This window comes from Oncorhynchus masou, unplaced genomic scaffold (assembly GCF_036934945.1).
Source record: "Oncorhynchus masou masou isolate Uvic2021 unplaced genomic scaffold, UVic_Omas_1.1 unplaced_scaffold_4269, whole genome shotgun sequence".
Taxonomy (NCBI): Eukaryota; Metazoa; Chordata; class Actinopteri; order Salmoniformes; family Salmonidae; genus Oncorhynchus; species Oncorhynchus masou.
In genome coordinates this window covers 1-26,390 of record NW_027010665.1, presented here as the reverse complement: position 1 = coordinate 26,390, position 26,390 = coordinate 1, and the positions used below count along the sequence as shown (strand labels likewise).

General features: G+C 50.5%; 1 protein-coding gene and 1 pseudogene across 1 annotated transcript; one reads left to right on the top strand and one right to left on the bottom strand.

The window, feature by feature from the left end:
• Positions 1 to 1,048: 1,048 nt before the first annotated feature.
• LOC135534988 (protein virilizer homolog) lies at positions 1,049 to 22,313 on the top strand (annotated as a pseudogene).
• Positions 22,314 to 22,496: 183 nt separating this feature from the next.
• Positions 22,497 to 26,341, bottom strand: LOC135534987 (uncharacterized; the record flags this gene model as incomplete). Its single annotated transcript, XM_064961750.1, has 4 exons — positions 22,497 to 23,184; positions 23,265 to 23,385; positions 23,568 to 23,802; positions 26,315 to 26,341. Coding segments are annotated over 4 exons (782 nt in total), but the record flags the coding sequence as incomplete, so codon positions are not given.
• Positions 26,342 to 26,390: the final 49 nt, after the last annotated feature.

The window sequence follows — 26,390 nt, the reverse complement described above, 5'->3', positions numbered from 1 at the left end:
ATTAATAGATTTTTGCACTTTATTTTATTGTATTTCAATCCAATTATATTTTAAAAATATTTCAGTTGAGTGGATGATAGAAAATTGCTATTATTGTTTTTTTCTTTGAAGTAAATTTAGCCCACTTTTGCTAAAATAGAAAATATAGGCTACTGATGGTGCCTTGAATACCGGTTTCTTTCATTTAATGTTCATGTTATGGGGATTTTTATATAAAGGAAATTTGTCTTTTGTGTCTGTTGAAAATTAAAGATTACTGACAGAGCCATAAGAAAATATTGCTTTATTTATCTGATCATATTGGAATATATTTGTTAGGTTTTCAGTAGGTTCAATTAGGTTCACTAGACTATATGCGTCATTTAAAAAATTTTCAATGAACATTCGAACAGTCCGGCCCTCGGCTTGTAGCTAAATTTTTTATTTGGCCCTCCGTCCATTTGACTTTGACACCCCTGATTTAGATGCACTATTGTAAAGTGGCTGTTCCACTGGATGTCATAAGGTGAATTCACCAATTTGTAAGTCGCTCTGGATAAGAGCGTCTGCCAAATGACTTAAATGTAAATGTAAGCACTGAGGCTGAGAACATTTGATATTTATCAGCAATTATCTCCTTCCGGTGTATGCATGGAGCTCGTAGGATTGTTTGATAAATCAAACTTTTTCTATGTTTACGAACATTCTAAATTCCGTTCGTAAGAAGTATTTTATAGAAGTTTCTACTCAATATTGATTTGGGGTGGGAGGGTAGCCTAGTGGTTAGAGCGTTGGGCAAGTTCAAACCCCGAGCTGACAAGGTACAAATTTGTCGTTCTGCCCCTGAACAGGCAGGTAACCCACTGTTCCTAGGCCGTCATTGTAAATAAGAATTTGTTCTTAACTGACTTGCCTGGTTAAATAAAGGTAAAATAAAACAATTAATTGATAAATGAGGCCCCAGAGCTGTAATGTTCAGTTTGGACTCATTCTCACCGGGTAGTTGGGTGATTTGTGAGGTAATTGTAGCCAGACAGACAGGATCTCTCATGTGGCTGAAGGGGGGGGGGCTGAGTGGTGATGTCATATCCTGTTCCTGTCTGTGTTTCCAGGGAGACATCGCCTCATTCCTTCCAGCTGGAGCTTTTCTTCAACAACCTCACTAAACCCAGCAGCGCCTGCTTCCACAGACTGGGCAGGTCAGTAACACTTTGTACATTCTATTTGAATTGAATGTGTTTGTGTAAAAGACATATACAACAGAAATGTACAATGTGGACCCAGAGGATAGCACTTAAAAGTATTCATTAAAGCACTTGTTTCCAACGAGTGGTTCTCAACTATACCTCTATTTCTCTCAAGCTCTGTATCCCTCTCTCTCTACCTCTCTCTCTCTGTCTGTATCCCTCTCTCTCTACGTCTTCCTCTCTTTGTCTGTATCCCTCTTTCTACCTCTTCCTCTCTCTGTCTGTATCCCCTCTCTCTACCTCTCTCTCTCTGTCTGTATCCCCTCTCTCTACTCTCTCTCTGTCTGTATCTCTCTCTCTACCTCTTCCTTTCTCTACCTCTTCCTCTGTCTGTATCCCTCTCTCTCTACCTCTTCCTCTGTCTCTACCTCTTCCTGTCTCTCTCTGTTGCTCCTGCCCTCCCAGTATCTGTCTATTTCTCTCTCCCCACCCCTCCCATTTTTTCACTTCCCGGAATGTGTCTATGAAAGTATTTGAGAGCTTAAGTCTCACCTGTAGAAGCTGTCAGGGCAGAGACCAATCTGTGACTACTGTCTTAGTCCTTGTTCACTCCGAGACGGGTCGCCAGACACTTAGCCCTGTTTCTGCACCTGCAGAATCACACACAACAGAATATGGAACCCAGAATGCCACATCGATCATTCCAACCGAGAACACAGGCACAACCTAATGTTAGTCAAGTGCTCACAGGCCGTTGTTCACCTGAGAGAGAACTTGCAGTACACCAGCCCCTCTACTGTAGCCTGCTCCACTACTAATGAAAATGTGATAATTCTGTCTCTCTTTCTCTCGCTGTCTCGTCCTTACAGTTTTGAATATGACGAAAACAAGTCCATCGTTTTCAGGCCCAATGGAAAGGTAAAGACTCCATCCCCCTCTGTCTGTAGAAAGGTCACTGTTCTCTCTACAGGTGAACTGTGTTGTGTGTGTGTCGCTGTGTGTTTGTAATGGTGAGTGTGTGTGTTGTGTAGGTGAACACAGATGGTCTGGTGCTGCGTGGATGGTACACCAGTCTGACGGTGGCAGTGTACGGTACAGCAGAAAGGTCACATGGTCACGACCGGGACTCTCCCCCACCTCCCCCTCCCCCACCCCCCCAACAACAGACGGGCCTCAAGAGGATCATCAAACAAGGTGAGTAAAGACTCATAGTAGGGTTGCCAAGATACCACTATCACAATACTATCATATTTCCCATGGCAAAAGGAAAACACAAGGTGGACTAAACTGTGTGTGTCTCAGAGTGGGATAAGGAGGAGCAGTATAATGGCAGTCCCCCCAGACCAGCTCCCAGAGGCCCCCGCACCCCTCCTGGACCGCCCCCACCAGATGATGATGATGAGGAGCCGGTCCCAGTGACCGGTAACACACACACTTCTCTACGTCTCTATGTTCATCTCACAGGGACACATTTCATACTGTATATTCAACTAGCTAACCTTGCCAAAAGAAATGTTTCCATGTATTTGTGCAAGCTTGTGTCTGTGTATACCTGATGCCCTCTTTGGTTGCCTTGATAACCAACTGTGGTGTCCATGGTGACTGTCTCAGTTGGAGTGGCCAAGGCGGAGCCGACTGAAAGAGGGGAGGACTACCTGGAGGCGGTCTCACCTGAGCGCAGCTCACTGCCTGCCGACGAACCCTACTCAGACGCCGAGCCTGAGGAAGAGGGGGAGGAGGAAGAGGATGAAGAGCCGGAAGAAGAGGATGATGCACGGACAGAGTGTAGCGCCCCTGAGGATGAGGAGGAGGAAGAGGAGGAGGGTGAGGAGGAGGAAGAGATGGAGGAAGGTAGGGGGGCTCCTGTGTGACGGCAGGACAGACAGTTTGTGTGCCTCGGCATGCTGCTCAGACCCCTCCACCCTGCACCCGTCTCAGACCCCTCAACCCTACACCCTGCTCAGACCCCTCAACCCTACACCCGTCTCAGACCCCTCAACCCTACACCCCTCTCAGACCCCTCAACCCTACACCCCTCTCAGACCCCTCAACCCTACACCCTGCTCAGACCCCTCAACCCTACACCCCTCTCAGACCCCTCAACCCTACACCCTGCTCAGACCCCTCAACCCTACACCCCTCTCAGACCCCTCAACCCTACACCCTGCTCAGACCCCTCCACCCTACACCCTGCTCAGACCCCTCAACCCTACACCCCTCTCAGACCCCTCAACCCTACACCCTTCTCAGACCCCTCAACCCTATACCCTTCTCAGACCCCTCAACCCTACACCCCTCTCAGACCCCTCAACCCTACACCCTGCTCAGACCCCTCAACCCTACACCCTTCTCAGACCCCTCAACCCTACACCCCTCTCAGACCCCTCAACCCTACACCCTGCTCAGACCCCTCAACCCTACACCCTGCTCAGACCCCTCAACCCTACACCCCTCTCAGACCCCTCAACCCTACACCCTTCTCAGACCCCTCAACCCTACACCCGTCTCAGACCCCTCAACCCTACACCCGTCTCAGACCCCTCAACCCTACACCCCTCTCAGACCCCTCAACCCTACACCCTGCTCAGACCCCTCAACCCTACACCCTGCTCAGACCCCTCAACCCTACATCCTGCTCAGACCCCTACACCCCGCTCAGACCCCTCAACCCTACACCCTGCTGAGACCCTCAACCTTACTCCCTTCTCAGACCCTCAACCCTCCACCCTGCTCAGACCCCTACACCCTGCTCAGACCCCTCCACCCTGCTCAGACCCCTCCACCCTGCTCAGACCACTCAACCCTACACCCTGCTCAGACCCCTACACCCCGCTCAGACCCCTCAACCCTACACCCTGCTGAGACCCTCAACCTTACTCCCTTCTCAGACCCTCAACCCTACACCCTGCTCAGACCCCTACACCCTGCTCAGACCCCTACACCCTGCTCAGACCCCTACACCCTGCTCAGACCCCTACACCCTGCTCAGACCCCTCCACCCTGCTCAGACCCCTACACCCTGCTCAGACCCCTACACCCTGCTCAGACCCCTACACCCTGCTCAGACCCCTCCACCCTACACCCTGCTCAGACCCCTACACCCTGCTCAGACCCCTACACCCTGCTCAGACCCCTACACCCTGCTCAGACCCCTACACCCTGCTCAGACCCCTACACCCTGCTCAGACCCCTCCACCCTGCTCAGACCCCTACACCCTGCTCAGACCCCTACACCCTGCTCAGACCCCTACACCCTGCTCAGACCCCTACACCCTGCTCAGACCCCTACACCCTGCTCAGACCCTACACCCTGCTCAGACCCCTACACCCTGCTCAGACCCCTACACCCTGCTCAGACCCCTACACCCTACTCAGACCCCTACACCCTGCTCAGACCCCTCCACCCTGCTCAGACCCCTCCACCCTGCTCAGACCCCTCCACCCTGCTCAGACCCCTACACCCTGCTCAGACCCCTACACCCTGCTCAGACCCCTACACCCTGCTCAGACCCCTACACCCTGCTCAGACCCCTACACCCTGCTCAGACCCCTACACCCTACTCAGACCCCTACACCCTACTCAGACCCCTACACCCTGCTCAGACCCTATACCCTGCTCAGACCCTACACCCTGCTCAGACCCTACACCCTGCTCAGACCCTACACCCTGCTCAGATCCCTACACCCTGCTCAGACCCCTCCACCCTACACCCTGCTCAGACCCCTACACCCTGCTCAGACCCCTACACCCTGCTCAGACCCCTACACCCTGCTCAGACCCCTACACCCTGCTCAGACCCTACACCCTGCTCAGACCCCTACACCCTGCTCAGACCCCTACACCCTGCTCAGACCCCTACACCCTACTCAGACCCCTCCACCCTGCTCAGACCCCTCCACCCTGCTCAGACCCCTACACCCTGCTCAGACCCCTACACCCTGCTCAGACCCCTACACCCTGCTCAGACCCCTACACCCTGCTCAGACCCCTACACCCTACTCAGACCCCTACACCCTACTCAGACCCCTACACCCTGCTCAGACCCTACACCCTGCTCAGACCCTACACCCTGCTCAGACCCCTACACCCTGCTCAGACCCTACACCCTGCTCAGATCCCTACACCCTGCTCAGACCCCTCCACCCTACACCCTGCTCAGACCCCTACACCCTGCTCAGTGCTGTTATAACCAGCCTAACCAGCTGTAATCATAAGGCTTAGAGCCATGGCTGTTGCTGCTGTAGTATCAGATCCACTTGCATGACAAACTGTGCCTGTCTGCTGTGGTTCTCTAACATTGGTTGAGTGAACTGTAATTAATGTTATTAATGTTTTAGCACTTATGTGAGTGTTGTGAGTGAGGCCTTTTCTTTTGCTGTGTTTGTGTTTTTGTTGTTTTACAATATTTTTCCCTCCCTCACCCTCCTTCTCTCACCCTCCCTCCTCTCTCCAGGTGATGATGGTTATGAGGAGATCAGTAGTGATGAGGATGACTTGGACAATGGGAGTTTTAAGCTGCCCAGTTTTGACATTGACTATACCCCTGAAGACCTGGCCTCTGTGCCCCCAGTCCAGTACGACCCCTATGAAAGAGAGCTACGCCCACTGCTCTACTTCACCCCTCCCTACAAGACCCGCTTCGACTCCCAGCTGGAGAGGGCTAGGGGGGCTGTGTGTGTTGGTCCAGAGGGACCTGGAGGTGGAGAAGGGGCAGAGGCTGAGGTTGTTGCCCAGATGAGAGAGCTCCTGGCTGGGATAGGAGAGGACCGTGACTCCCGCTGGGTCACGGCCCTAGAGCAGGCATCAGGGCTGCTCGCTAGAGGGCTGGGCTTTCTGATTGGACAGGGGGAATGGGAGGGGCCTATTGGAGCTCTGGTCCAATGGGCTCTCCAGGGTCTTAGTATGGAGATAGCGCTGACCCAACCCATTGCTCTAAACCTCAGGCAGCTGAAAGCTGGAGCTAAGCTGGCTTCCTGCTTGGCCGAGTGCCCACAGGGCCTCACTGCCCTGCTGCACAAGGGAGCCCTGGAGCTCCTACTGGAGCTGCTCCAGGTGGACCATGTGTCGTCCACACTGAAGCTGTGTATCCTAAGGGCTTTGGATGCTCTGACCAGTGCCCCCGCTGGTGTGGAGGCCTTCCTACAGGAGGGGGAGATGGAGAGGAGTGGATACCAGGTGAGAGGGGCCATAGACATACATGGGTACACATGAAGACCTTATAATAGAGAGGCTGCGTGTGTTTCTAACTGAGGTTGTGTGTCGCTCCCCCCCGCAGCGGTTGGTGCAGCTGTTCCTGGGGGAGGAAACCGTGCGGGTGGTAACTGCGGGCAACGCCATTCTGCAGAAAGGCCACGCCTATGAGGTTATGACTGACCTGCAGAGGACAGCGGCAGCCTGGAGCGAGCCTCTGCAGGTAAGCACACGCTGACTGGAGATCTGCGTTTTAAGAACAGGGTCTGATAAAGTTTCCTATTTCATAACCAGTTCCCAGTTCAGTGTGGAACTCTGGGGTTTCTATGACTGAGGTTCTACTGTCCACATAATTACTACAGTATATCAGTATATGGGGGGGCAGGGTAGCCTAGTGGTTAGAGCGTTGGACTAGTTGCAAGTTCGAATCCCCGAGCTGACAAGGTACAAATCTGTCGTTCTGCCCCTGAACAAGCAGTTCACTGTTCCTAGGCCGTCATTGAAAATAAGAATTTGTTCTTAACTGACTTGCCTAGTTAAATAAAGGTAAAAAATATATATAAAAAATATATAATAATTATTAGTGTTTTTTTCAGGATGAGGGGGAGGAGCCTGACATAGCCATGGAGGAGGAGACATCATTAGGCCCCTCCCCTGTCAGCGAGGCTGAGCTGGATAGGTTGGCTGGAGTTCTAGAAGAGTTACATCACCTTTTAGAGACCGCCCCCACACCATGGTCCAGCCCCCTGGAAAGGCCTTCCCTACAACCGCACGCATTACTGGTCCACAGGAGAGAGACGACCCCTACCCTACACTGTACAGGTAGGTACAACACAGAACACACACACACTCACACACACACAGTCATTTGTACTAATAACTCTCCCCCCCCCACCCCACAGGTACATGCATGCATGTCACTTCCTGGAGAGCTCGGCAGTGGTGTTGTCAGCAGCAGTGGCGGCAGGGCATACAGGTGTCACTCACGCCGTCAGGGAAGTCCTGCACTTTCTGTCTCTCACCCAATCAGGACTGCTTTTCATGCTGGCCCAGCCCACGCCAACCAACCTGCTGCTCCGCCTCCTAGCAACCATCGCCGAGGTTGAGGGAGAGGAGCCTATGGTCACTGGGGGCGACGGCGGGTTCTCGGGCCCCGGTTTGGGTGAAGAGGGTTTGGGGGTGTGGCTGATGCAGGCGCTGCATGCCCTCCAGAGCGTGTCTGAGCTGATGAGTCACGTGACTGCCGGTGGGGAGGGAGGGGTGGGGCTAGAGGAGGGGGACAGTGCGGAGGTACTGAGCATGCTCCATGCCCTCTACCTCATCACCTTCACACAGACTGGGAGGAGCGCTGTGGCCCATGTCTTCAGCCTGGAGAACAACCTCTCCTGTCTGGTTACGCTGCTGCAGCACCACAGCAAGGACGGACACGGGGAGGCCAAGGCCCGGAAGGCGGTGACCTATAACTATGCGTGTATGCTGGTGCTGATGGTGGTTCAGAACTCCAATGATCTCCGTAACATGGAACAACACGCTGCTCCTCTACTCATCCTGGCCAAGGCTGATGACACCAACGCTAAACTACAGGGTGCGTAGCTCCTGACCCCTGACTATAACAACGCCAGGTTGGTATCCAACCTTAACCCCTAACCTCTGACCTATAACTCCAAACCAACCTTATCAACAATGGGTGAACTGGTAAAATACTTCTACACCCAACTCTATCATTGTAATGACATAGCCCTACCCATCACCCCTTAGAAATGTGTTGAAGGCCTCCCAAGTGGCGCAGCAGTCTATGGCACTGCATCGACGGATTCGATCCCAGGCTGTATCACAGTCGGCCGTGACCGGGAGACCCATGAGGCGGCGCACAATTGGCCCAGCGTCGTCTGGGTTTGGGAGGGTTTGGCCGGCTGGGATTTCCTCGTCCTATCGCGCTCTAGCGACTCCTTGTGGCGGGCCGGGCGCCTGCAAGCTGACTTCGGTCGCCAGCTGGACGTTGTTTCCTCCGACATGTTGCGGCTGGCTTCCGGGTTAAGCGAGCGGTGTTTCAAGAAGCTGTGCGGCTTGGTGGGTCGTGTTTCGGAGGACACATGGCTCTCAACCTTCGCCTCTACCGAGTCCGCAGGGGAGTTGCTGCGATCGACTGTTACTATCAATTGGATATTACGATATTGGAGAGAAAAGTACCCCCCAAAAAACAACAAAAACGTGTTAAACTACTATTCAGAATTCCTTGCGAAGGTGAACTGCAACACTAAGTGATCCTCTCAGTGTTGGTGTTGTGTTCCAGAGCTGAGTCAGTGGCTGGAACCTCTGGACAAGGTGAAGTTGGAGATGGGCAGCATCCCCAGCCTCATAGACTACATCAAACAGGTGAGCCGTTACACTACATGTCCCCAAGGAGTGATAACCTGTTGTTGCTGTTTGTTTAATCCTTCATAATGATGACATGGCTGCAGGCTCCCTACGCGCACACACACACACCCACACACACACACCGACTTGCTTTGATATAACTAGCTGACTAAACTCCACTGATTGGTGGATTTCATCAGAATCTTCCTTTAACAACGAGTGAAGCAGAGATCAGGCTTTGTGGAATTCAGCAACGACTACATCGATTCGCCCAAGGTCAATACTTAAAAATATATATATTATAATTATGAAACGTTAACTTGTACCTGAGTTTGTCCTCTGTAGTTGCGTGCCTTTTGTTTGCTGAAATCCAGACTTTTTCAATAATGTTATTCAAAAACATCCACCGACTGTTTCCTTGTTGAGACTCCGACTGTTTCCTTGTTGAGATATGCGCTGAGTTGCCATCTTAGAGCAACAGCAACTGGCAAACAGTCTGTGGTTGTATTTGATTAGCGTCCATACTTGAAAAAGTATGGATTTCAGCTAACAAAGACAGGCACGCAACTAAAGGACAAACATAAGTACAAGGTAAGCGTTTTATAATCCATTTTATTCATATAGTCGGACCTAAATTCCATAAAGCATGTTCTCTGCACCACTCCTTTGGTGGATTTCAGCAGAGACGTCCTTCACCATGGAGTCAGCATGTTTGATTTGAATTATTAGGATCTTCAATGGCGACAGCTAGTCTTACTGGGGTCTTACTGGGGTCTTACCGGGGTCCCACTGGGTTTCCGACTGGGGTTCCATAAAGCATGGTCTCTGCACCACTCCTTTGGTGGATTTCAGCAGAGATGTCCTTCACCATGGAGTCAGCTTGTTTGATTTGAATTATTAGGATCTTCAATGGCGACAGCTAGTCTTACTGGGGTATTACTGGGGTTCCAACTGGGGTCTTACTGGGGTTCCGACTGGGGTCTTACTGGGGTTCCCACTGAGGTCCCACTCGGGTTTGACTGGGGTTCCAACTAGGGTCCTACTGGGGTTCTGACTGGGGTCTTACTGGGGTTCCACCCGGTTCCGACTGGGGTTCCAACTGGGGTTCCGACTGGGGTCTTACTGGGGTTCCCACTGGGGTCCCACCCGGTTCCAACTGGGGTTCCGACTGGGGTCTTACTGGGGTCCTACTGGGGTTCCGACTGGGGTCTGACTGGGGTTTCCACTTGGGGTCCCACTCGGTTCCGACTGGGGTCTTACTGGGGTCCCACTGGGGTCTTACCCGACTGGGGTCTTACTGGGGTCCTACTGGGGGTCTTACTGGGGTTCCGACTGGGGTCCTACTGGGGGTCTTACTGGGGTCTTACTGGGGTTCCGACTGAGGTCCTACTGGGGGTCTTACTGGGGTCTTACTGGGATTCCGACTGAGGTCCTACTGGGGGTCTTACTGGGGTTCCGACTGGGGTCCTACTGGGGGTCTTACTGGGGTCTTACTGGGGTTCCGACTGGGGTCTGACTGGGGTACGACACATAACAAAAAATACATTTGAGACAAAAGACTTGACAATTTAAAAACATTAACGTGTGTGTGTGTGCGCATCGATCGGTTATACATACATGTCAGTACATATGCACAACAAGTAGGTCACATGCGGGAGAGGCCTTGTGCCGTGAGGTGTTGGTTTATTTGTTCTTTTCAACCAGGTTTGCGGTTCACTTGTGCTGTATAAGATGGAAGGGAGTCATGGCTGTGTATAATACTGTACACTTCCTTGAATGTGTTTTGGACCTGGGGACTGTGAAAAGACCCCTCGTGGCATGTCTGGTGGGGCGTGTGATTGTGTGTGTGTGTGTGTGTGTCAGTCCTGTGTGTAAGTTGACTATGCAAACAATTTGGAATTTCCAACACATTGCTTCACTTGTTGTTTTTATAAGAAGCAGTCAGTCTTTCCTCAACTCTTAGCCAAGAGAGACTGGCATGCATAGTGGGGCGGCAGGGTAGCCTAGTGGTTAGAGCGTTGGACTAGTAACTGGAAGGTTGCAAGTTTAAACCCCCGAGCTGACAAGGTACAAATCTGTCGTTCTGAGTTAACCCACTGTTCCTAGGCCGTCATTGCAAATAAGAATTTGTTCTTAACTGTCGAGGCACAGATCATCTGGAGAAGGGTAACAAAAGATTTCTGCAGCATTGAAGGTCCCCAAGAACACAGTGGCCTCATCATTCTTAAATGGAAGAAGTTTGGAACCACCAAGACTCTTCCTGGCCTCCCGGCCAAACTGAGCAATCGGGGAAGAAGGGCTTTGGTCAAGGAGTGGACCAAGAACCCGATGGTCACTCTGATAGAGCTCCAGAGTTCTTCTGTGGAGATGGGAGAACCTTCCAGAAGGACAACCATCTCTGCAGCACTCCACCAATCAGGTCTTTATGGTAGAATGGCCAGACGGAAGCCACTCCTCAGTAAAAGGCACATGACAGCCCGTTTGTAGTTTGCCAAAAGGCACCTAAAGACTCTCAAACCATGAGAAACAAGATTCTCTGCTCTAGATTGAACTCTGTGGCCTGAATGCCAAGTGTCAAGTCTGGAGGAAACCTGGCACCATATCTACTGTGAACCATGGTGGTGGCAGCATCATGCTGTGGAGATTTTTTTTCAGCAGCCAAGACTGGGAGACTAGTCAAGATCGAGGGAAAGATGAACAGAGCAAAGTACAGCGTGATCCTTGATGAAAACCTGCTCCAGAGCGCTCAGGACCTCCGACTATGGAGAAGGTTCACCTTCCAACAGGACAACGACCCTAAGCACACAGCCAAGACAACGCAGGAGTGGCTTCGGGACAGGTCTCTGAATGTCCTTGAGTGGCCCAGCCAGAGCCCGGACGTGAACCCGATCGAACATCTCTGGAGAGACCGAAAAATAGCTGTGCAGCAATGCTCCCCATCCAACCTGCAGAGCTTGAGAGGATCTGCAGAGAAGAACGGGAGAAACTCCCCAAATACAGGTGTGCCAAGCTTGTACCATCATACCCAAGAAGACCCAAGGCTGTAACGTCTGCAAAACGTGCCTCAACAAAGTATTGAAAAAAGGGTCTGAGTACTTATGTAAATGTGATGTTTCATTTATTTATTTATGTTTGCAATGTTTATTTTTTTTCAACTGTTTTTGCTTCGTCATTATGGGGTATTGTGCGTAGATTGAGGGGGGAAAACTATTTAATCAGTTTTACAATAAGGCTGTAAAGTAACATGTGGAAAAAGTCAAGGGGTCTGAATACTTTCCGAATGCACTGTGTGTGGCTGATGTAAATAAAATAGTGTATGTACATGTGTATTATTGGTCATATTACTAACAGAAAGCCATTCTGTCCTGTCTGTCCCGTGCGTGTCCCTGTAGAACGTCCAGAACGTGTTGACTCTAGAGGGAAGTGGACTGATCTCTGCGCTGAGGGTCCTCTGCCAGATCGCCTGTCCACCTCCCGCCGTAGAGGCTCAGCAGAGAGATCTGAAGTGGAGTCTAGCAGGGGTGCAGTTGTTTTCTGGGGAGGGCTTGGACACGTGTGTTTGTGTGCTCCAGAAGCTGTGTAGCGTGCTGCTGCCTGCCTGGCGTGTGCACGGACACATGGGACCCACCCCACAGCGCTGTATGATCCTTGGCGTGTGCGCTAACACGCTAAGGCTGCTGCGGACCATGCTAACAGAGCTGTTGCGCAGCGGGGCCTTCCAGTTCAGGGACACGCGTGTGGCGAGCACGTTGGTGACTCTACACATGGTCGTGTGTTCAGCCCCGTCCTCTGGACGTCTAGACTGGGAGGAGACCAAGGTTCAGGCCCTCATCGTAGATGTGCTGCTCACCTTCACACAGGGAGTCAGCGAACAGGCAGGTTCTGATTGACCTTTAACATAATGTTGTGTGTGTGTGTGTTGCGTGCATGTAATAAATTGGGTATCATTTCCCCTGTAGATGACCCACACAGAGGAGACTCTGCTCAGTAACACATGGTCTCTGATGCTGAAGGAGGTGTTGGGCTCTCTACTGAAAGCACCAGAGGGACTCTTCTCTGGCCTCACCCTGCTGTCTGAACTGCTGCCACTTCCCCTGCCCATGCAGAGCACGCAGGTACACACACACACACACACACCTGCTGCTTCTCATGTTGCTACAGCCATCATCAGCAACAATCTGGAGGTCGTCGGATTGACATTTAACAAACTAGTCAATGCATGTGGATTGAAAGCTGTAGGACTTTCATGTTGGAAACATCTAAACCGAAGGGAAACAGATTTCTAGTTGTGTGTTGTGCCTGTCCCCCTCCAGGTGATCTCTGTCCAGGACGTGGCTGTAGCGTTGAACACCAGGAAGTTGTGGAGCATGCACCTGCGGGTGCAGTGGGGTGTGTTTGCGGACGCCCTCGGGTGTGTGTGTGGAACTAGCTGTCCTCCGCTGCTGGCCATGCTGCGACGTGTGTGTGTCCAGCTGGCTGACCTCTCCTCTCCCACCGCCACCCTCATCATGAAGACCCTGCTGGAATTCCTGCTGGGGGAACTACAGCCGTAAGACAGTCGCAAACACACCCTTATGCACCTCTTGAACTAAGATGGCAAGCCAAATAAATCCCAAATTGGCTTTGGATAGATATTATTTCACGTCCATATTAGAACCACCATGCTACCTTCTCTGATGTGTTTTTGATTTCGGTATGTGTGGGTGTGTTTTTGATTTTGGTATGTGTGGGTGTGTTTTTGATTTCGGTATGTGTGGGTGTGTTTTTGATTTCGGTATGTGTGTTTGTGATTTTGATTTCGGTATGTGTGTTTGTGATTTTGGTATGTGTGGGTGTGTTTTTGATTTCGGTAGGTGTGGTTGTGTTTTTGATTTCGGTATGTGTGGGTGTGTTTTTGATTTCGGTATGTGTGGGTGTGTTTTTGATTTCGGTATGTGTGGGTGTGTTTTTGATTTTGGTATGTGTGGGTGTGTTTTTGATTTCGGTATGTGTGGGTGTGTTTTTGATTTCGGTATGTGTGTTTGTGATTTTGGTATGTGTGGTTGTGTTTTTGATTTCGGTAGGTGTGGTTGTGTTTGTGATTTTGGTATGTGTGGGTGTGTTTTTGATTTCGGTATGTGTGATTCTGTTTTTGATTTCGGTATGTGTGGGTGTGTTTTTGATTTTGGTATGTGTGGGTGTGTTTTTGATTTCGGTATGTGTGTTTGTGATTTTGATTTCGGTATGTGTGTTTGTGATTTTGGTATGTGGTTGTGTTTTTGATTTCGGTAGGTGTGGTTGTGTTTGTGATTTTGGTATGTGTGGGTGTGTTTTTGATTTCGGTATGTGTGATTCTGTTTTTGATTTTGGTATGTGTGGGTGTGTTTTTGATTTCGGTATGTGTGTTTGTGATTTTGGTATGTGTGGGTGTGTTTTTGATTTCGGTAGGTGTGGTTGTGTTTTTGATTTTAGTATGTGTGGTTGTGTTTTTGATTTTGCTATGTGTGTTTTTGATTTTGGTATGTGTGTGTGTGTTTTTGATTTCGGTATGTGTGTTTGTGATTTCGGTATGTGTGGGTGTGATTTTGATTTTGGTATGTGTGGGTGTGATTTTGATTTTGGTATGTGTGGGTGTGTTTTTGATTTTGGTATGTGTGGGTGTGTTTTTGATTTTGGTATGTGTGGGTGTGTTTTTGATTTCGGTATGTGTGGTTGTGTTTTTGATTTTGGTATGTGTTTTTGATTTCGGTATGTGTGGTTGTGTTTGTGATTTCGGTATGTGTGGTTGTGTTTTTCAGTGTTGAGGGTAAGAGTCCCGGTTGGGGGCAGGTCCTGCGTCTCCTCTCTCTATTCGACACCCTGGTTTCCCAGAGAGCCTGTAAGATCGCAACGTTACACCTGCTCTCTGGCTCCGCCCCTGGAGACGAGCCATTGGCTGATATCTTCCCCCTGCTACTGTCCCTATTGGTTCCCGTTGCTGACCACGCCCTGCCACAACAGCACTGTGCAGAGCTGGTGGGGACTGTCCTGCAGTCACTGTGTGACCAGGTAACACACGAAGCACCTGATATTGTATGAAGCTAATGCACTTCATCCACTAGCTGTTGTCTTTCCTCCAGCTATAACAATGGAGAGGTATGGGGTGAATTGATGCGTGTTATGTTCATAAACATGTAGGTCTTTGTGGATGCTCTTTAGTCTGAACTATGTGTCAGATTAGCAGGGGGTTGTATATCAGGCTGAGCCAGGTAAGAGGGAGCGGTAGAGGGATAGAGAAAGCTGTTTAACCCCATCAGTCCCAAGACATTGATCTGACTTTCATTTTTCTGCATGTCCAGCTGTTATATTTAGTCTCACAATGAGGTGTTTTACCATGTTCTTTTCAGGACAACCAGGCTACAAGTAGAACACCTAGCTATTTGACATAAACAGTTGCATTCAGGAGTTTTATTGACAGAGCAAAAACTCGATAGAAATGTAGTTATAAGAATGCTCCAAGTACAGAAATTGTTTGCTCACTGGAAAATGAATATCTAACTAGTCAGTGACAACTGTTCAGAGTTTATAACAGCAACTATGTGAGCTTATCACAGTGTTATAGACACTATGTCCTGGGATTTACTATGGTCGTCTATGTAGAAGAACCCCTTACAGTGTTATAGACACTATGTCCTGGGATTTACTATGGTCGTCTATATAGAAGAACCCCTTACAGTGTTATAGACACTATGTCCTGGGATTTACTATGGTCTTCTATGTAGAAGAACCCCTTACAGTGTTATAGACACGATGTCCTGGGATTTACTATGGTCTCCTATGTAGAAGAACCCCTTACAGTGTTATAGACACTATGTCCTGGGATTTACTATGGTCTCCTATGTAGAAGAACCCCTTACAGTGTTATAGACACTATGTCCTGGGATTTACTATGGTCGTCTATGTAGAAGAACCCCTTACAGTGTTATAGACACAATGTCCTGGGATTTACTATGGTCTTCTATGTAGAAGAACTCCTTACCTTCTAACGACTCTTGTGTAGTTTATGAGCATCAGAGACTAAACATGTTACGTGTTTGTGTTCCTGACAGTCAGCCTTTGCCAAGCATCTCAAATCATTCTGACTCTACAGACGTTTTTGTAAATGGTGGGACTCATTGGGTTAACTCTGCTGTGTGTATGTGTGTGTGTGTTAGGACATCTCTCTGGTGGTGCCCCACCCAGCCGAGGGGTGTGTGTCAGAGGCCGAGCAACTGGCCAATGCCCTGCCAGGACGGGAAATGATCTCATCAGTGTGCGACTCTCTGATGGAGGTTTTGGGGAACGGAGAGAGCAGTGCCGCTCTGCTCCTCACCTGTCTCAGGACACTCATGTTCCTCACAGAACATGAATATGGACTCTACCACCTTAAAGGGTACACACACACTCCTCACTGCCAGGAATTTAGATCAATGCAAGTGTAGCATGTGTATATAGACAATAGTAGTTGACTTAAATGTAATGTTAAGGCACTGAACCCTGTGGAACACCGAATTCAACTTTAGAGGTGTGTTTTTAGGGCTCTGAAGAAGCACAGTGCCAGTGTGTGTGCTCTGTTGAAGAGACAGGTGTTCTCCTTCAGGAAAGACTCGGCTGAACTCCTCTCTGCTCTGCTGGACTTCTTACGACAGATCCTCAACACTGACCCTCTGGTAAAACCCCCAAAAAGTCAATTTCAACATGATCAACCATTATTAACATGATCAACCATTTTCCAGTCAACCATTATCTGCCGATGTGAAGGCCGATCCGCCCATATATCATTAATTATCGTCTCTGTCACTCTCTCTTTTCATACCCAGGGTTGCTGTGGGGAGGAGAGTGGAGGGGAAGAGTCCGGGCTGGTTCCGCCCCCAAGGTCTGTGGCTCTGACTGGCTCAGAGATGAAGGCTCTGCTGCAGTGGGAGGAGACTGACACACACCCTCTAAACACACTAGAGAAACACATTAAGGTACACACACACTTTGTGCATAGTAATTATTATAAATGCAAGTACAGATCTCCGGTCGGAAGTAGTGGAAGTAACTGTTGTGTGTGTTTGTAGAAGCTGTGCAAGGAGGAGGATTCATTGGAGACCCTGTTGGAGAATGTGATTGGTCTACGACAGACGCTGGAGAGCACTATGGACACATCTTCTCCCCCTGAGATGGAGCCCACTCTACCCAACCCTGACACGCTATTGGCCCAATTCAACCACAGGTACCGCCCACTGACACTGTTGGCCCAATAGACACCGTTAAAGCTGCAATGTGTAACTTTTTGTGCGAGCTGAACAAATTCACTTAGAAATGTGAGTTATAGATCTGTCATTCTCACTGAACGCACGTCTATAAGTGGTAGGTCTGTTATATGTGTGCTATTTTTATGCTTCCAGTTCTTAAATTTAATTTTTGCATCTTTTACTTTCGGTTTTGCACACCAGCTTCAAACAGCAGAAACAGTCATGGAAGATATATTTCACTTAAGCAATAAGGCCCGAGGGGGTGTGGTATATGTCCAATATCAAATCAAAGTTTATTTATCATATGCGCCGAATACAACAGGTGTAGTAGACCTTACAGTTAAATGCTTACTTACAGGCTCTAACCAATAGTGCAAAAAAAATGTGTGTGTGTAGGTAAGTAACAGTAGCAAGGCTATATACAGACACCGGTTAGTCAGGCTGATTGAGGTAGTATGTACATATGGTTAAAGTGACTATGCATATATTATGAACAGAGAGTAGCAGTAGCGTAGAAGAGGGGTTGGTGGGTGGGACACAATGCAGATAGCACGTTAGCCAATGTGCGGGAGCACTGGTTGGTCACGTCAATAGAGGTAGTATGTACATGAATGTATAGTTAAAGTGACTATGCATGTATGATAAACAGAGTAGCAGCAGAGTAAAAGAGGGGTTGGGAGGCACACAATGCAAATAGTCCGGGTAACCATTTGGTTACCTGTTCAGGAGTCTTATGGCTTGCGGGTAAAAACTGTTGAGAAGCCTTTTGGTCCTAGACTTGGCACTCCGGTACTGCTTGCCATGCGGTATTAGAGAGAACAGTCTATGACTGGGGTGGCTGGGGTCTTTGACAATTTTTAGGGCCTTCCTTTGATACCGCCTGGTGTAGAGGCCCTGGATTTTTTATTTATTTATTTATTTCACCTTTATTTAACCAGGTAGGCTAGTTGAGAACAAGTTCTCATTTACAACTGCGACCTGGCCAAGATAAAGTATAGCAGTGTGAACAGACAACAACACAGATTACACATGGAGTAAACAATAAACAAGTCAATAACACAGGAAAAAAAGGGGAAAAAGAGTCTATATACATTGTGTGCAAAAGGCATGAGGAGGTAGGCGAATAATTACAATTTAGCAGATCAACACTGGAGTGATAAATGATCAGATGGTCATGTGCAGGTAGAGATACTGGTGTGCAAAAGAGCAGAAAAGTAAATAAATAAAAACAGTATGGGGATGAGGTAGGTAAATTGGGTGGGCTATTTACCGATGGACTATGTACAGCTGCAGCGATCGGTTAGCTGCTCAGATAGCAGATATTTAAAGTTGGTGAGGGAGTTAAGTCTCCAACTTCTACGATTTTTGCAATTCGTTCCAGTCACAGGCAGCAGAGAACTGGAAGGAAAGGCGGCCAAATGAGGTGTTGGCTTTAAGGATGATCAGTGAGATACACCTACTGGAGCGCGTGCTACGGGTGGGTGTTGCCATCGTGACCAGTGAACTGAGATAAGGCGGAGCTTTACCTAGCATAGACTTGTAGATGACCTGGAGCCAGTGGGTCTGGCGACAAAGATGTAGCGAGGGCCAGCCGACTAGAGCATACAGGTCGCAGTGGTGGGTGGTATAAGGTGCTTTAGTAACAAAGCGGATGGCACTGATAAACTGCATCCAGTTTGCTGAGTAGAGTATTGGAAGCCATTTTGTAGATGACATCACCGAAGTCAAGGATCGGTAGGATAGTCAGTTTTACTAGGGTAAGGCTTTACTAGGGAGGCTTTGTTGCAAAATAGAAAGCCGATTCTAGATTTGATTTTGGATTGGAGATGTTTGATATGAGTCTGGAAGGAGAGTTTACAGTCTAGCCAGACACCAAGGTACTTATAGATGTCCACATATTCTAGGTCGGAACCATCCAGGGTGGTGATGCTCGTCGGGCGTACGGGTGTAGGCAGCGAACGTTTGAAAAGCATGCATTTGGTTTTACTAGTGTTTAAGAGCAGTTGGAGGCCACGGAAGGAGTGTTGTATGGCATTGAAGCTCGTCTGGAGGGTTGTTAACACAGTGTCCAAGGAGGGGCCAGAAGTAGATAGAATGGTGTCACCTGCGTAGAGGTGGATCAGTGAATCGCCCGCAGCAAGAGCAACATCATTGATATTACATTTACATTTACATTTAAGTCATTTAGCAGACGCTCTTATCCAGAGCGACTTACAAATTGGATATATACAGAGAAAAGAGTCGGCCCGAGAATTGAACCCTGTGGCACCCCCATAGAGACTACCAGAGGACCGGACAACATGCCCTCCGATTTGACACACTTAACTATGTCTGCAAAGTAGTTGGTGAACCAGGCAAGGCAGTCATTAGGAAAACCGAGGCTACTGAGTCTGCAGATAAGAATATGGTGATTGACAGAGTCGAAAGCCTTGGCCAGGTCGATGAAGACGGCTGCACAGTACTGTCTTTTATCGATGGTGGTTATGATATCGTTTAGTACCTTGAGCGTGGCTGAGGTGTGACCGGCTCAGAAACCAGATTGCACAGCGGAGAAGGTACGGTGGGATTCGAGATGGTCAGTGATCTTGGGCACAGGGACTATGGTGGTCTGCTTGAAACATGTTGGTATTACAGACTCAATCAGGGACATGCTGAAAATGTCAGTGAAGACACCTGCCAGTTGGTCAGCACATACCCGGAGCACACGTCCTGGTAATCCGTCTGGCCCCGCAGCCTTGTGTATGTTGACCTGTTTTAAGGTCTTACTCATGTCGGCTACGGAGAGCGTGATCACACAGTCGTTCGGAACAGCTGATGCTCTCATGCATGCCACAGTGTTGCTTGACTCAAAGCGAGCATAGAAGTGATTTAGCTCGTCTGGTAGGTTCATGTCACTGGGCATCTCGCCGCTGTGCTCCCTTTGTAGTCTGTAATAGCAACCTGTAATACTGCCACTTCTGACGAGCGTCTGAGCCGGTGTAGTATGATTCAGTCTTAGCCCTGTATTGACGCTTTGCCTGTTTGATGGTTCGTCGCAGGGCATAGCGGGATTTCTTGTAAGATTCCGGGTTAGTCTTGCACCTTGAAAGTGGCAGCTCTACCCTTTAGCTCAGTGCGAATGTTGGCTGTAATCCATGGCTTCTGGTTGGGGAATGTTTGTACAGTCACTGTGGGGACGACATCCTCAATGCATTTATAGATGAAGCCAGTGACTGATGTGGTGTATTCCTCAATGTCATCGGAAGAATCCCGGAACATGTTCCAGTCTTTGATAGCCGTTCTAAACTACAGGACTGTATTGCTAAGGGCTGTTCTTACGCATGACGCAACACGGACACGGAGTGCCAGGACACAGCCCTCAGCTGTGGTATATTGGCCATATCACAAACCCCGGGGTGCCTTATTGCTATTATAAACTGATTACCAACGTAATTAGAGCAGTGAAAATAAGTGTTTGTCATATTCTGATGTACTTCGGCTGTCAGCCAATCAGCATTCAGGGCTTAAACCACCCAGTTTATAATGCGGTTTAGATCGTACAATGATTCTCTACACTGTACTAGAATTTTAGCAACCAGGAAATGACGGAGCGATTTCTACATAGTGTACCTTTAACAAAAGTGAAATTTTAATCAACTGTTTTTTTAAATTATGCACCTGTATGAACTCAATCTTTTTGGGGAATTTGGCTTGTCTTGAATGCCCCACTGACATGCTATGGACCCAGTTTTGACCCGAAGCTGTGTGGGTCCTGTTCTGACTGTCTGTGTTCTCTCCTGCAGGACGGTGTTTGTGTTGTCAGAGGTGTTGGATGAGCAGCTGAAGGCTCTGTGGTTCTCCCCCTTCCACACTGACGACATGGAGGCTGAACTAGACATGGTGAGACACCTGTGTGTGTGTGTGTGTGTGTGTGTGTGTGTGTGTGTGTGTGTGTGTGTGTGCGTGTGCGTGCGTGTGCGCGTGCGTGCGTGTGTGAGTAAACCTCTCTGTCTCTAGGTGAAGGTGGACCTGCTCGGCCTGGCCCAGGAGTGTTGTCCAGAGTTGGACCTGAAGTCAGAGCTGGAACGCTCCTTCCTGTCCGAGCCCTTGTCTCCCAGTCATACCAAAACTAACAAGGGCTTCAGGCTGGGCAAGCACAAACACGAGACCTTCATCACCAGGTACACACACACATACTTTTATCACCTTCAGGTACATAATGTGATTGTATGTGACCCAAATGTTAACAAAGATGCCTGTGTCGTCCTCTTCCTCCCTGCAGTGGTAAGTCAGACTACATCGAGCCAGCTAAGAGAGCCCACATGATGGCTGCTCCTCGCGGTCGAGGTAGGGGGGGCTTCGGGGGACAGCCCTTTCGCTCCAACGACATCTTCCGGCAGCGCAAACAGAACACTTCGCGCCCTCCCAGCATGCATGTGGATGACTTTGTGGCGGCGGAGTTTAAAGATGTTGGGACTCCCCTGGGCCTGTTGCCCCCCAAGCGACCCCCTAAGAGCTCCCCCAAACCCCCCACCAGAGGCCTGTTCACTGGGAACAGAGGCAGGGCTGCTTTCCACAGCCAGCAGACACGCTTTTTCACCCCACCGCAGCCTAAAGGAGTGCTGCTGTCTGGTATGTTGACACACACACAAACAGATCGCTGTAAACTAACAAGTGGGTCTGTTGTCTTTTAAAGAAACTTTGACTAACATGTCTTCCCATCCCCCTCCCTTCTAGGTAACTATAATGCCCGCCGTGAGGGTGGGCGAGGTGGCACGTCGTGGAGTGGTCTGTTGCCACCGGTTACCCACAGAGGAACATACAGTGATGCCAGGGGCGGGCAGAGCAACTTCACACGCGGCCCCCTGCCCTCACGCCAGCAGCCTGCAGGTACACACATACTCGTATGCACACGTACATACTGTATAAACACACACATACATATTCAGAGAACAACATGAATACAAGATAATACTTTCATGCACAATTACTGATGGTCACCCTTGTTCTTCTCGCTCCCTCTCTTCCAGGTGCATATCGCCTGGCTCCGCGGGACCGCGCCCTCGAGGTCGTGGGGTACAGGCCTGTCGTGGCTGAGTCAGGGAGGAGGAGGGGGAGGGGGTCCCAGGGGGAAGTTTAGCGGTGGGGGAGGCAGCGGAGGAGGGAGGGGACGACACGTTCGCTCCTTCACCAGGTAAACAAACCTGGCCAATGACTGAAGCCCATCACGGCTCTTAACGGACCAATCAGGAATAATGAGTACATCATCTCCATGGAAACGTGTCCTCTGTGGGATTCTATTGATGATGTGTGGAATTTGTTGTATTATGTTTTAGTTCTTTTACATTGTTGTTCAGACTCAATAAAGTTCTGTGATTGAGAGCGCTGTCTGGAGTCGTGTGTTAGTGTTCCTCACTGTGGTATGTTAGTATGGATGGATTGACAGACGGATCGATGCATGGGGTATATGCAATGTAAGAAATGCATGATGAGCTGTATATAATTCCAATCCATTAGAGTAGATGGAGTAAGACTATTGTACCTTAAGAGGACCAGAGATCAGAGGTGTTTCAGCAGACTTTATTTAGGATCTCAGCAGGCTGGTTTTCTCTGAGTTGAAGCAATGTCACAGGTATCTGCCAATCATCAAGGGTGCGTTCAGGGGATGCAACACCAGATTTAAAAAATGTGTGACGGTTAAATGAAGAAGGAATTGAGGAAGTTAAAGCATTTTCTCTCATTTGTGCCTACTGAACATAACCCAGTACTGAACATAACCCGGTACTGAACATATAACCCGGTACTGAACATAACCCGGTACTGAACATAACCCGGTAACATTAGGAATGGCCTCTCAGATGACGGTGACCTCTCTGCTCTTGATGCAGTCGAGGGTAAGGCTGCGGGGGCGGGCCTTGCGTGACCCCTCCCCTGGCTGTGGGGAGGTAGGCGGGTATAAGGCTGGAGTAGGCAAAGCCGAGGGTAGTGATTGGGTAGAAGCCTGTGTTGGCCCCGCCCTCAGCAGGGCCCTGGTTGGGTATTCCACTTGATGCTGGCTCCTAATTGTCCCGTCTTCTTGATGCAGTCCTCTGATTGGCTCGTCTCTGTTCCGCTGGCCCCTGCATGGCTGCAGGCTCCGGAGAATCTCCAGTAGCTCCCTCTTCTCTAGATCCGCTTCTGCCAACTCCTGTCTCCGCAGGCGCTCTTCCCCCAAGAGAGCCCGCACATCACACACCACCCTCGACACCTGGCCCTACACACACACACAGGGATGTGTCATAACACACACACAAACACACACATTCCTATAGTTAGTACATATGTGTGTGTCACCTTGAGGTCCTCCACCTCGCTCTTCAGCAGAGACTCTTTCTGCACCATGTGTCTCCTCTGAGAGTCCAGCCTCGACTCCATCTCACGCCTCACCTCCTCCACCTTACCCAACATCTCTGCCCTGCAACACACACAAACACACGTGTCACAATAAATCACAATATCCATTGCAGAAAAGCAATAACGTCGCCCTTGAGGTTCTAGAATATTGTAAATATTGGCACAGCTTTGTCAAGGATTTGTTAGTAAGACACAGATATAACATCCTAATATATCTCAATCCATCTCCTCAAACACACAAACCTGAGCAGCTCCAATTCTGTTCGTAGCTCCGCAACAGAGTTGTGCTGTGATTGGTCTACAGAGAGGGGCGTGTGGCCACAGCCGCTAGGACACGCCCTGCTGCGGAACTCACACTCTAACAGGTGAGACTCTAGACCCCTCCTCTCCACCTGCACCAGACAACCTGGGGAGGTGGAAAGAGGAGTTAAGGAGAGGGATACAGACAGTAACAGAAAGACGAAGTTAGAGAGCAACACTTGAGACCTACTGAAAGTCTCACTGTCTTTCTCACCCCCAACCCCTTCCTCTACCCCCTCTACCTCACTCCACCTTCCTCTACCCCGCTCCTCCTTCCTCTACCCCCTCTACCTCACTCCACCTTCCTCTACCCCGCTCCGCCTTCCTCTACCTCACTCCACCTTCCTCTACCCCGCTCCACCTTCCTCTACCCCGCTCCACCTTCCTCTACCTCACTCCGCCTTCCTCTACCCCGCTCCGCCTTCCTCTACCTCACTCCACTTTCCTCTACCCCGCTCCGCCTTCCTCTACCTCGCTCCACCTTCTTCTACCTCACTCCACCTTCCTCTACCCCGCTCCGCCTTCCTCTACCTCACTCCGCCTTCCTCTACCCCACTCCGCCTTCCTCTACCCCACTCCGCCTTCCTCTACCCCACTCCGCCTTCCTCTACCCCACTCCGCCTTCCTCTCCCCCCCTTCCTTCCTCTACCCAATTCCACCTTCCTCTACCCCGCTTACCTTCCTCTACCCCACTCCGCCTTCTTCTACCTCACTCCGCCTTCCTCTACCTCACTCCGCCTTCCTCTACCCCACTCCGCCTTCCTCTACCTCACTCCACTTTCCTCTACCCCGCTCCGCCTTCCTCTACCTCACTCCACCTTCTTCTACCTCACTCCACCTTCCTCTACCCCGCTCCGCCTTCCTCTACCTCACTCCGCCTTCCTCTACCCCACTCCGCCTTCCTCTACCCCACTCCGCCCTTCCTCTACCCCACTCCGCCTTCCTCTACCTCACTCCACCTTCTTCTACCTCACTCCGCCTTCCTCTACCCCACTCCGCCTTCCTCTACCCCACTCCGCCTTCCCTCTACCCCACTCCGCCTTCCTCTACCCCACTCCGCCTTCCTCTACCCCACTCCGCCTTCCCTACCCCACTCCGCCTTCCTCTACCCCACTTACCTTCCTCTACCCAATTCCGCCTTCCTCGACCCCGCTTACCTTCCTCTACCCCACTCCGCCTTCTTCTACCCCACTCCGCCTTCCTCTACCCCACTCCGCCTTCCTCTACCCCACTCCGCCTTCCTCTACCCCACTCCGCCTTCCTCTACCTCACTCCGCCTTCCTCTACCTCACTCCGCCTTCCTCTACCTCACTCCGCCTTCCTCTACCCCACTCCGCTTCCTCTACCCCACTCCGCCTTCCTCTACCCCACTCCGCCTTCCTCTACCTCACTCCGCCTTCCTCTACCCCGCTCCGCCTTCCTCTACCTCACTCCGCCTTCCTCTACCCCACTCCGCCTTCCTCTACCCCACTCCGCCTTCCTCTACCCCACTCCGCCTTCCTCTACCTCACTCCACCTTCTTCTACCTCACTCCGCCTTCCTCTACCCCACTCCGCCTTCCTCTACCCCACTCCGCCTTCCTCTACCCCACTCCGCCTTCCTCTACCCCACTCCGCCTTCCTCTACCCCACTCCGCCTTCCTCTACCCCACTCCGCCTTCCTCTACCCCACTTACCTTCCTCTACCCAATTCCGCCTTCCTCGACCCCGCTTACCTTCCTCTACCCCACTCCGCCTTCTTCTACCCCACTCCGCCTTCCTCTACCCCACTCCGCCTTCCTCTACCCCACTCCGCCTTCCTCTACCCCACTCCGCCTTCCTCTACCTCACTCCGCCTTCCTCTACCTCACTCCGCCTTCCTCTACCTCACTCCGCCTTCCTCTACCCCACTCCGCTTCCTCTACCCCACTCCGCCTTCCTCTACCCCACTCCGCCTTCCTCTACCTCACTCCGCCTTCCTCTACCCCACTCCGCCTTCCCTCTACCCCACTCCGCCTTCCTCTACCCCACACCCGCCTTCCTCTACCCCACTCCGCCTTCCTCTACCCCACTCCGCCTTCCTCTACCCCACTCCGCCTTCCTCTACCCCACTCCGCCTTCCTCTACCCCGCTTACCTTCCTCTACCCCACTCCGCCTTCCTCTACCTCACTCCGCCTTCCTCTACCTCGCTCCGCCTTCCTCTACCTCGCTCCACCTTCCTCTACCCCGCTCCTCCTTCCTCTACCTCGCTCCGCCTTCCTCTACCCCGCTCCGCCTTCCTCTACCCCGCTCCGCCTTCCTCTACCTCGCTCCGCCTTCCTCTACCTCGCTCCGCCTTCCTCTACCCCGCTCCGCCTTCCTCTACCTCGCTCCGCCTTCCTCTACCTCGCTCCGCCTTCCTCTACCTCGCTCCGCCTTCCTCTACCCCGCTCCGCCTTCCTCTACCTCGCTCCGCCTTCCTCTACCTCGCTCCGCCTTCCTCTACCCCACTCCACCTTCCTCTACCCCACTCCACCTTCCTCTACCCCACTCCACCTTCCTCTACCCCACTCCACTGCATTGCATGGCACTCAAGCACTCCCCCACTCAGAGAGGCAGTAGCAAAAGGTCAAATGAAGATTGAAGGATGAGAACTTATGTTTTTAATCATGCAAATGAATGAAACACAATCCAATCCAATACCACACAAACGCCAACACCCTGATACCTACCGCACTGGTAACATATGTAGTCTCCACCTGCCAACAACAGGTCACAGACACGTGAGAGTTCACCAAATACCACCCC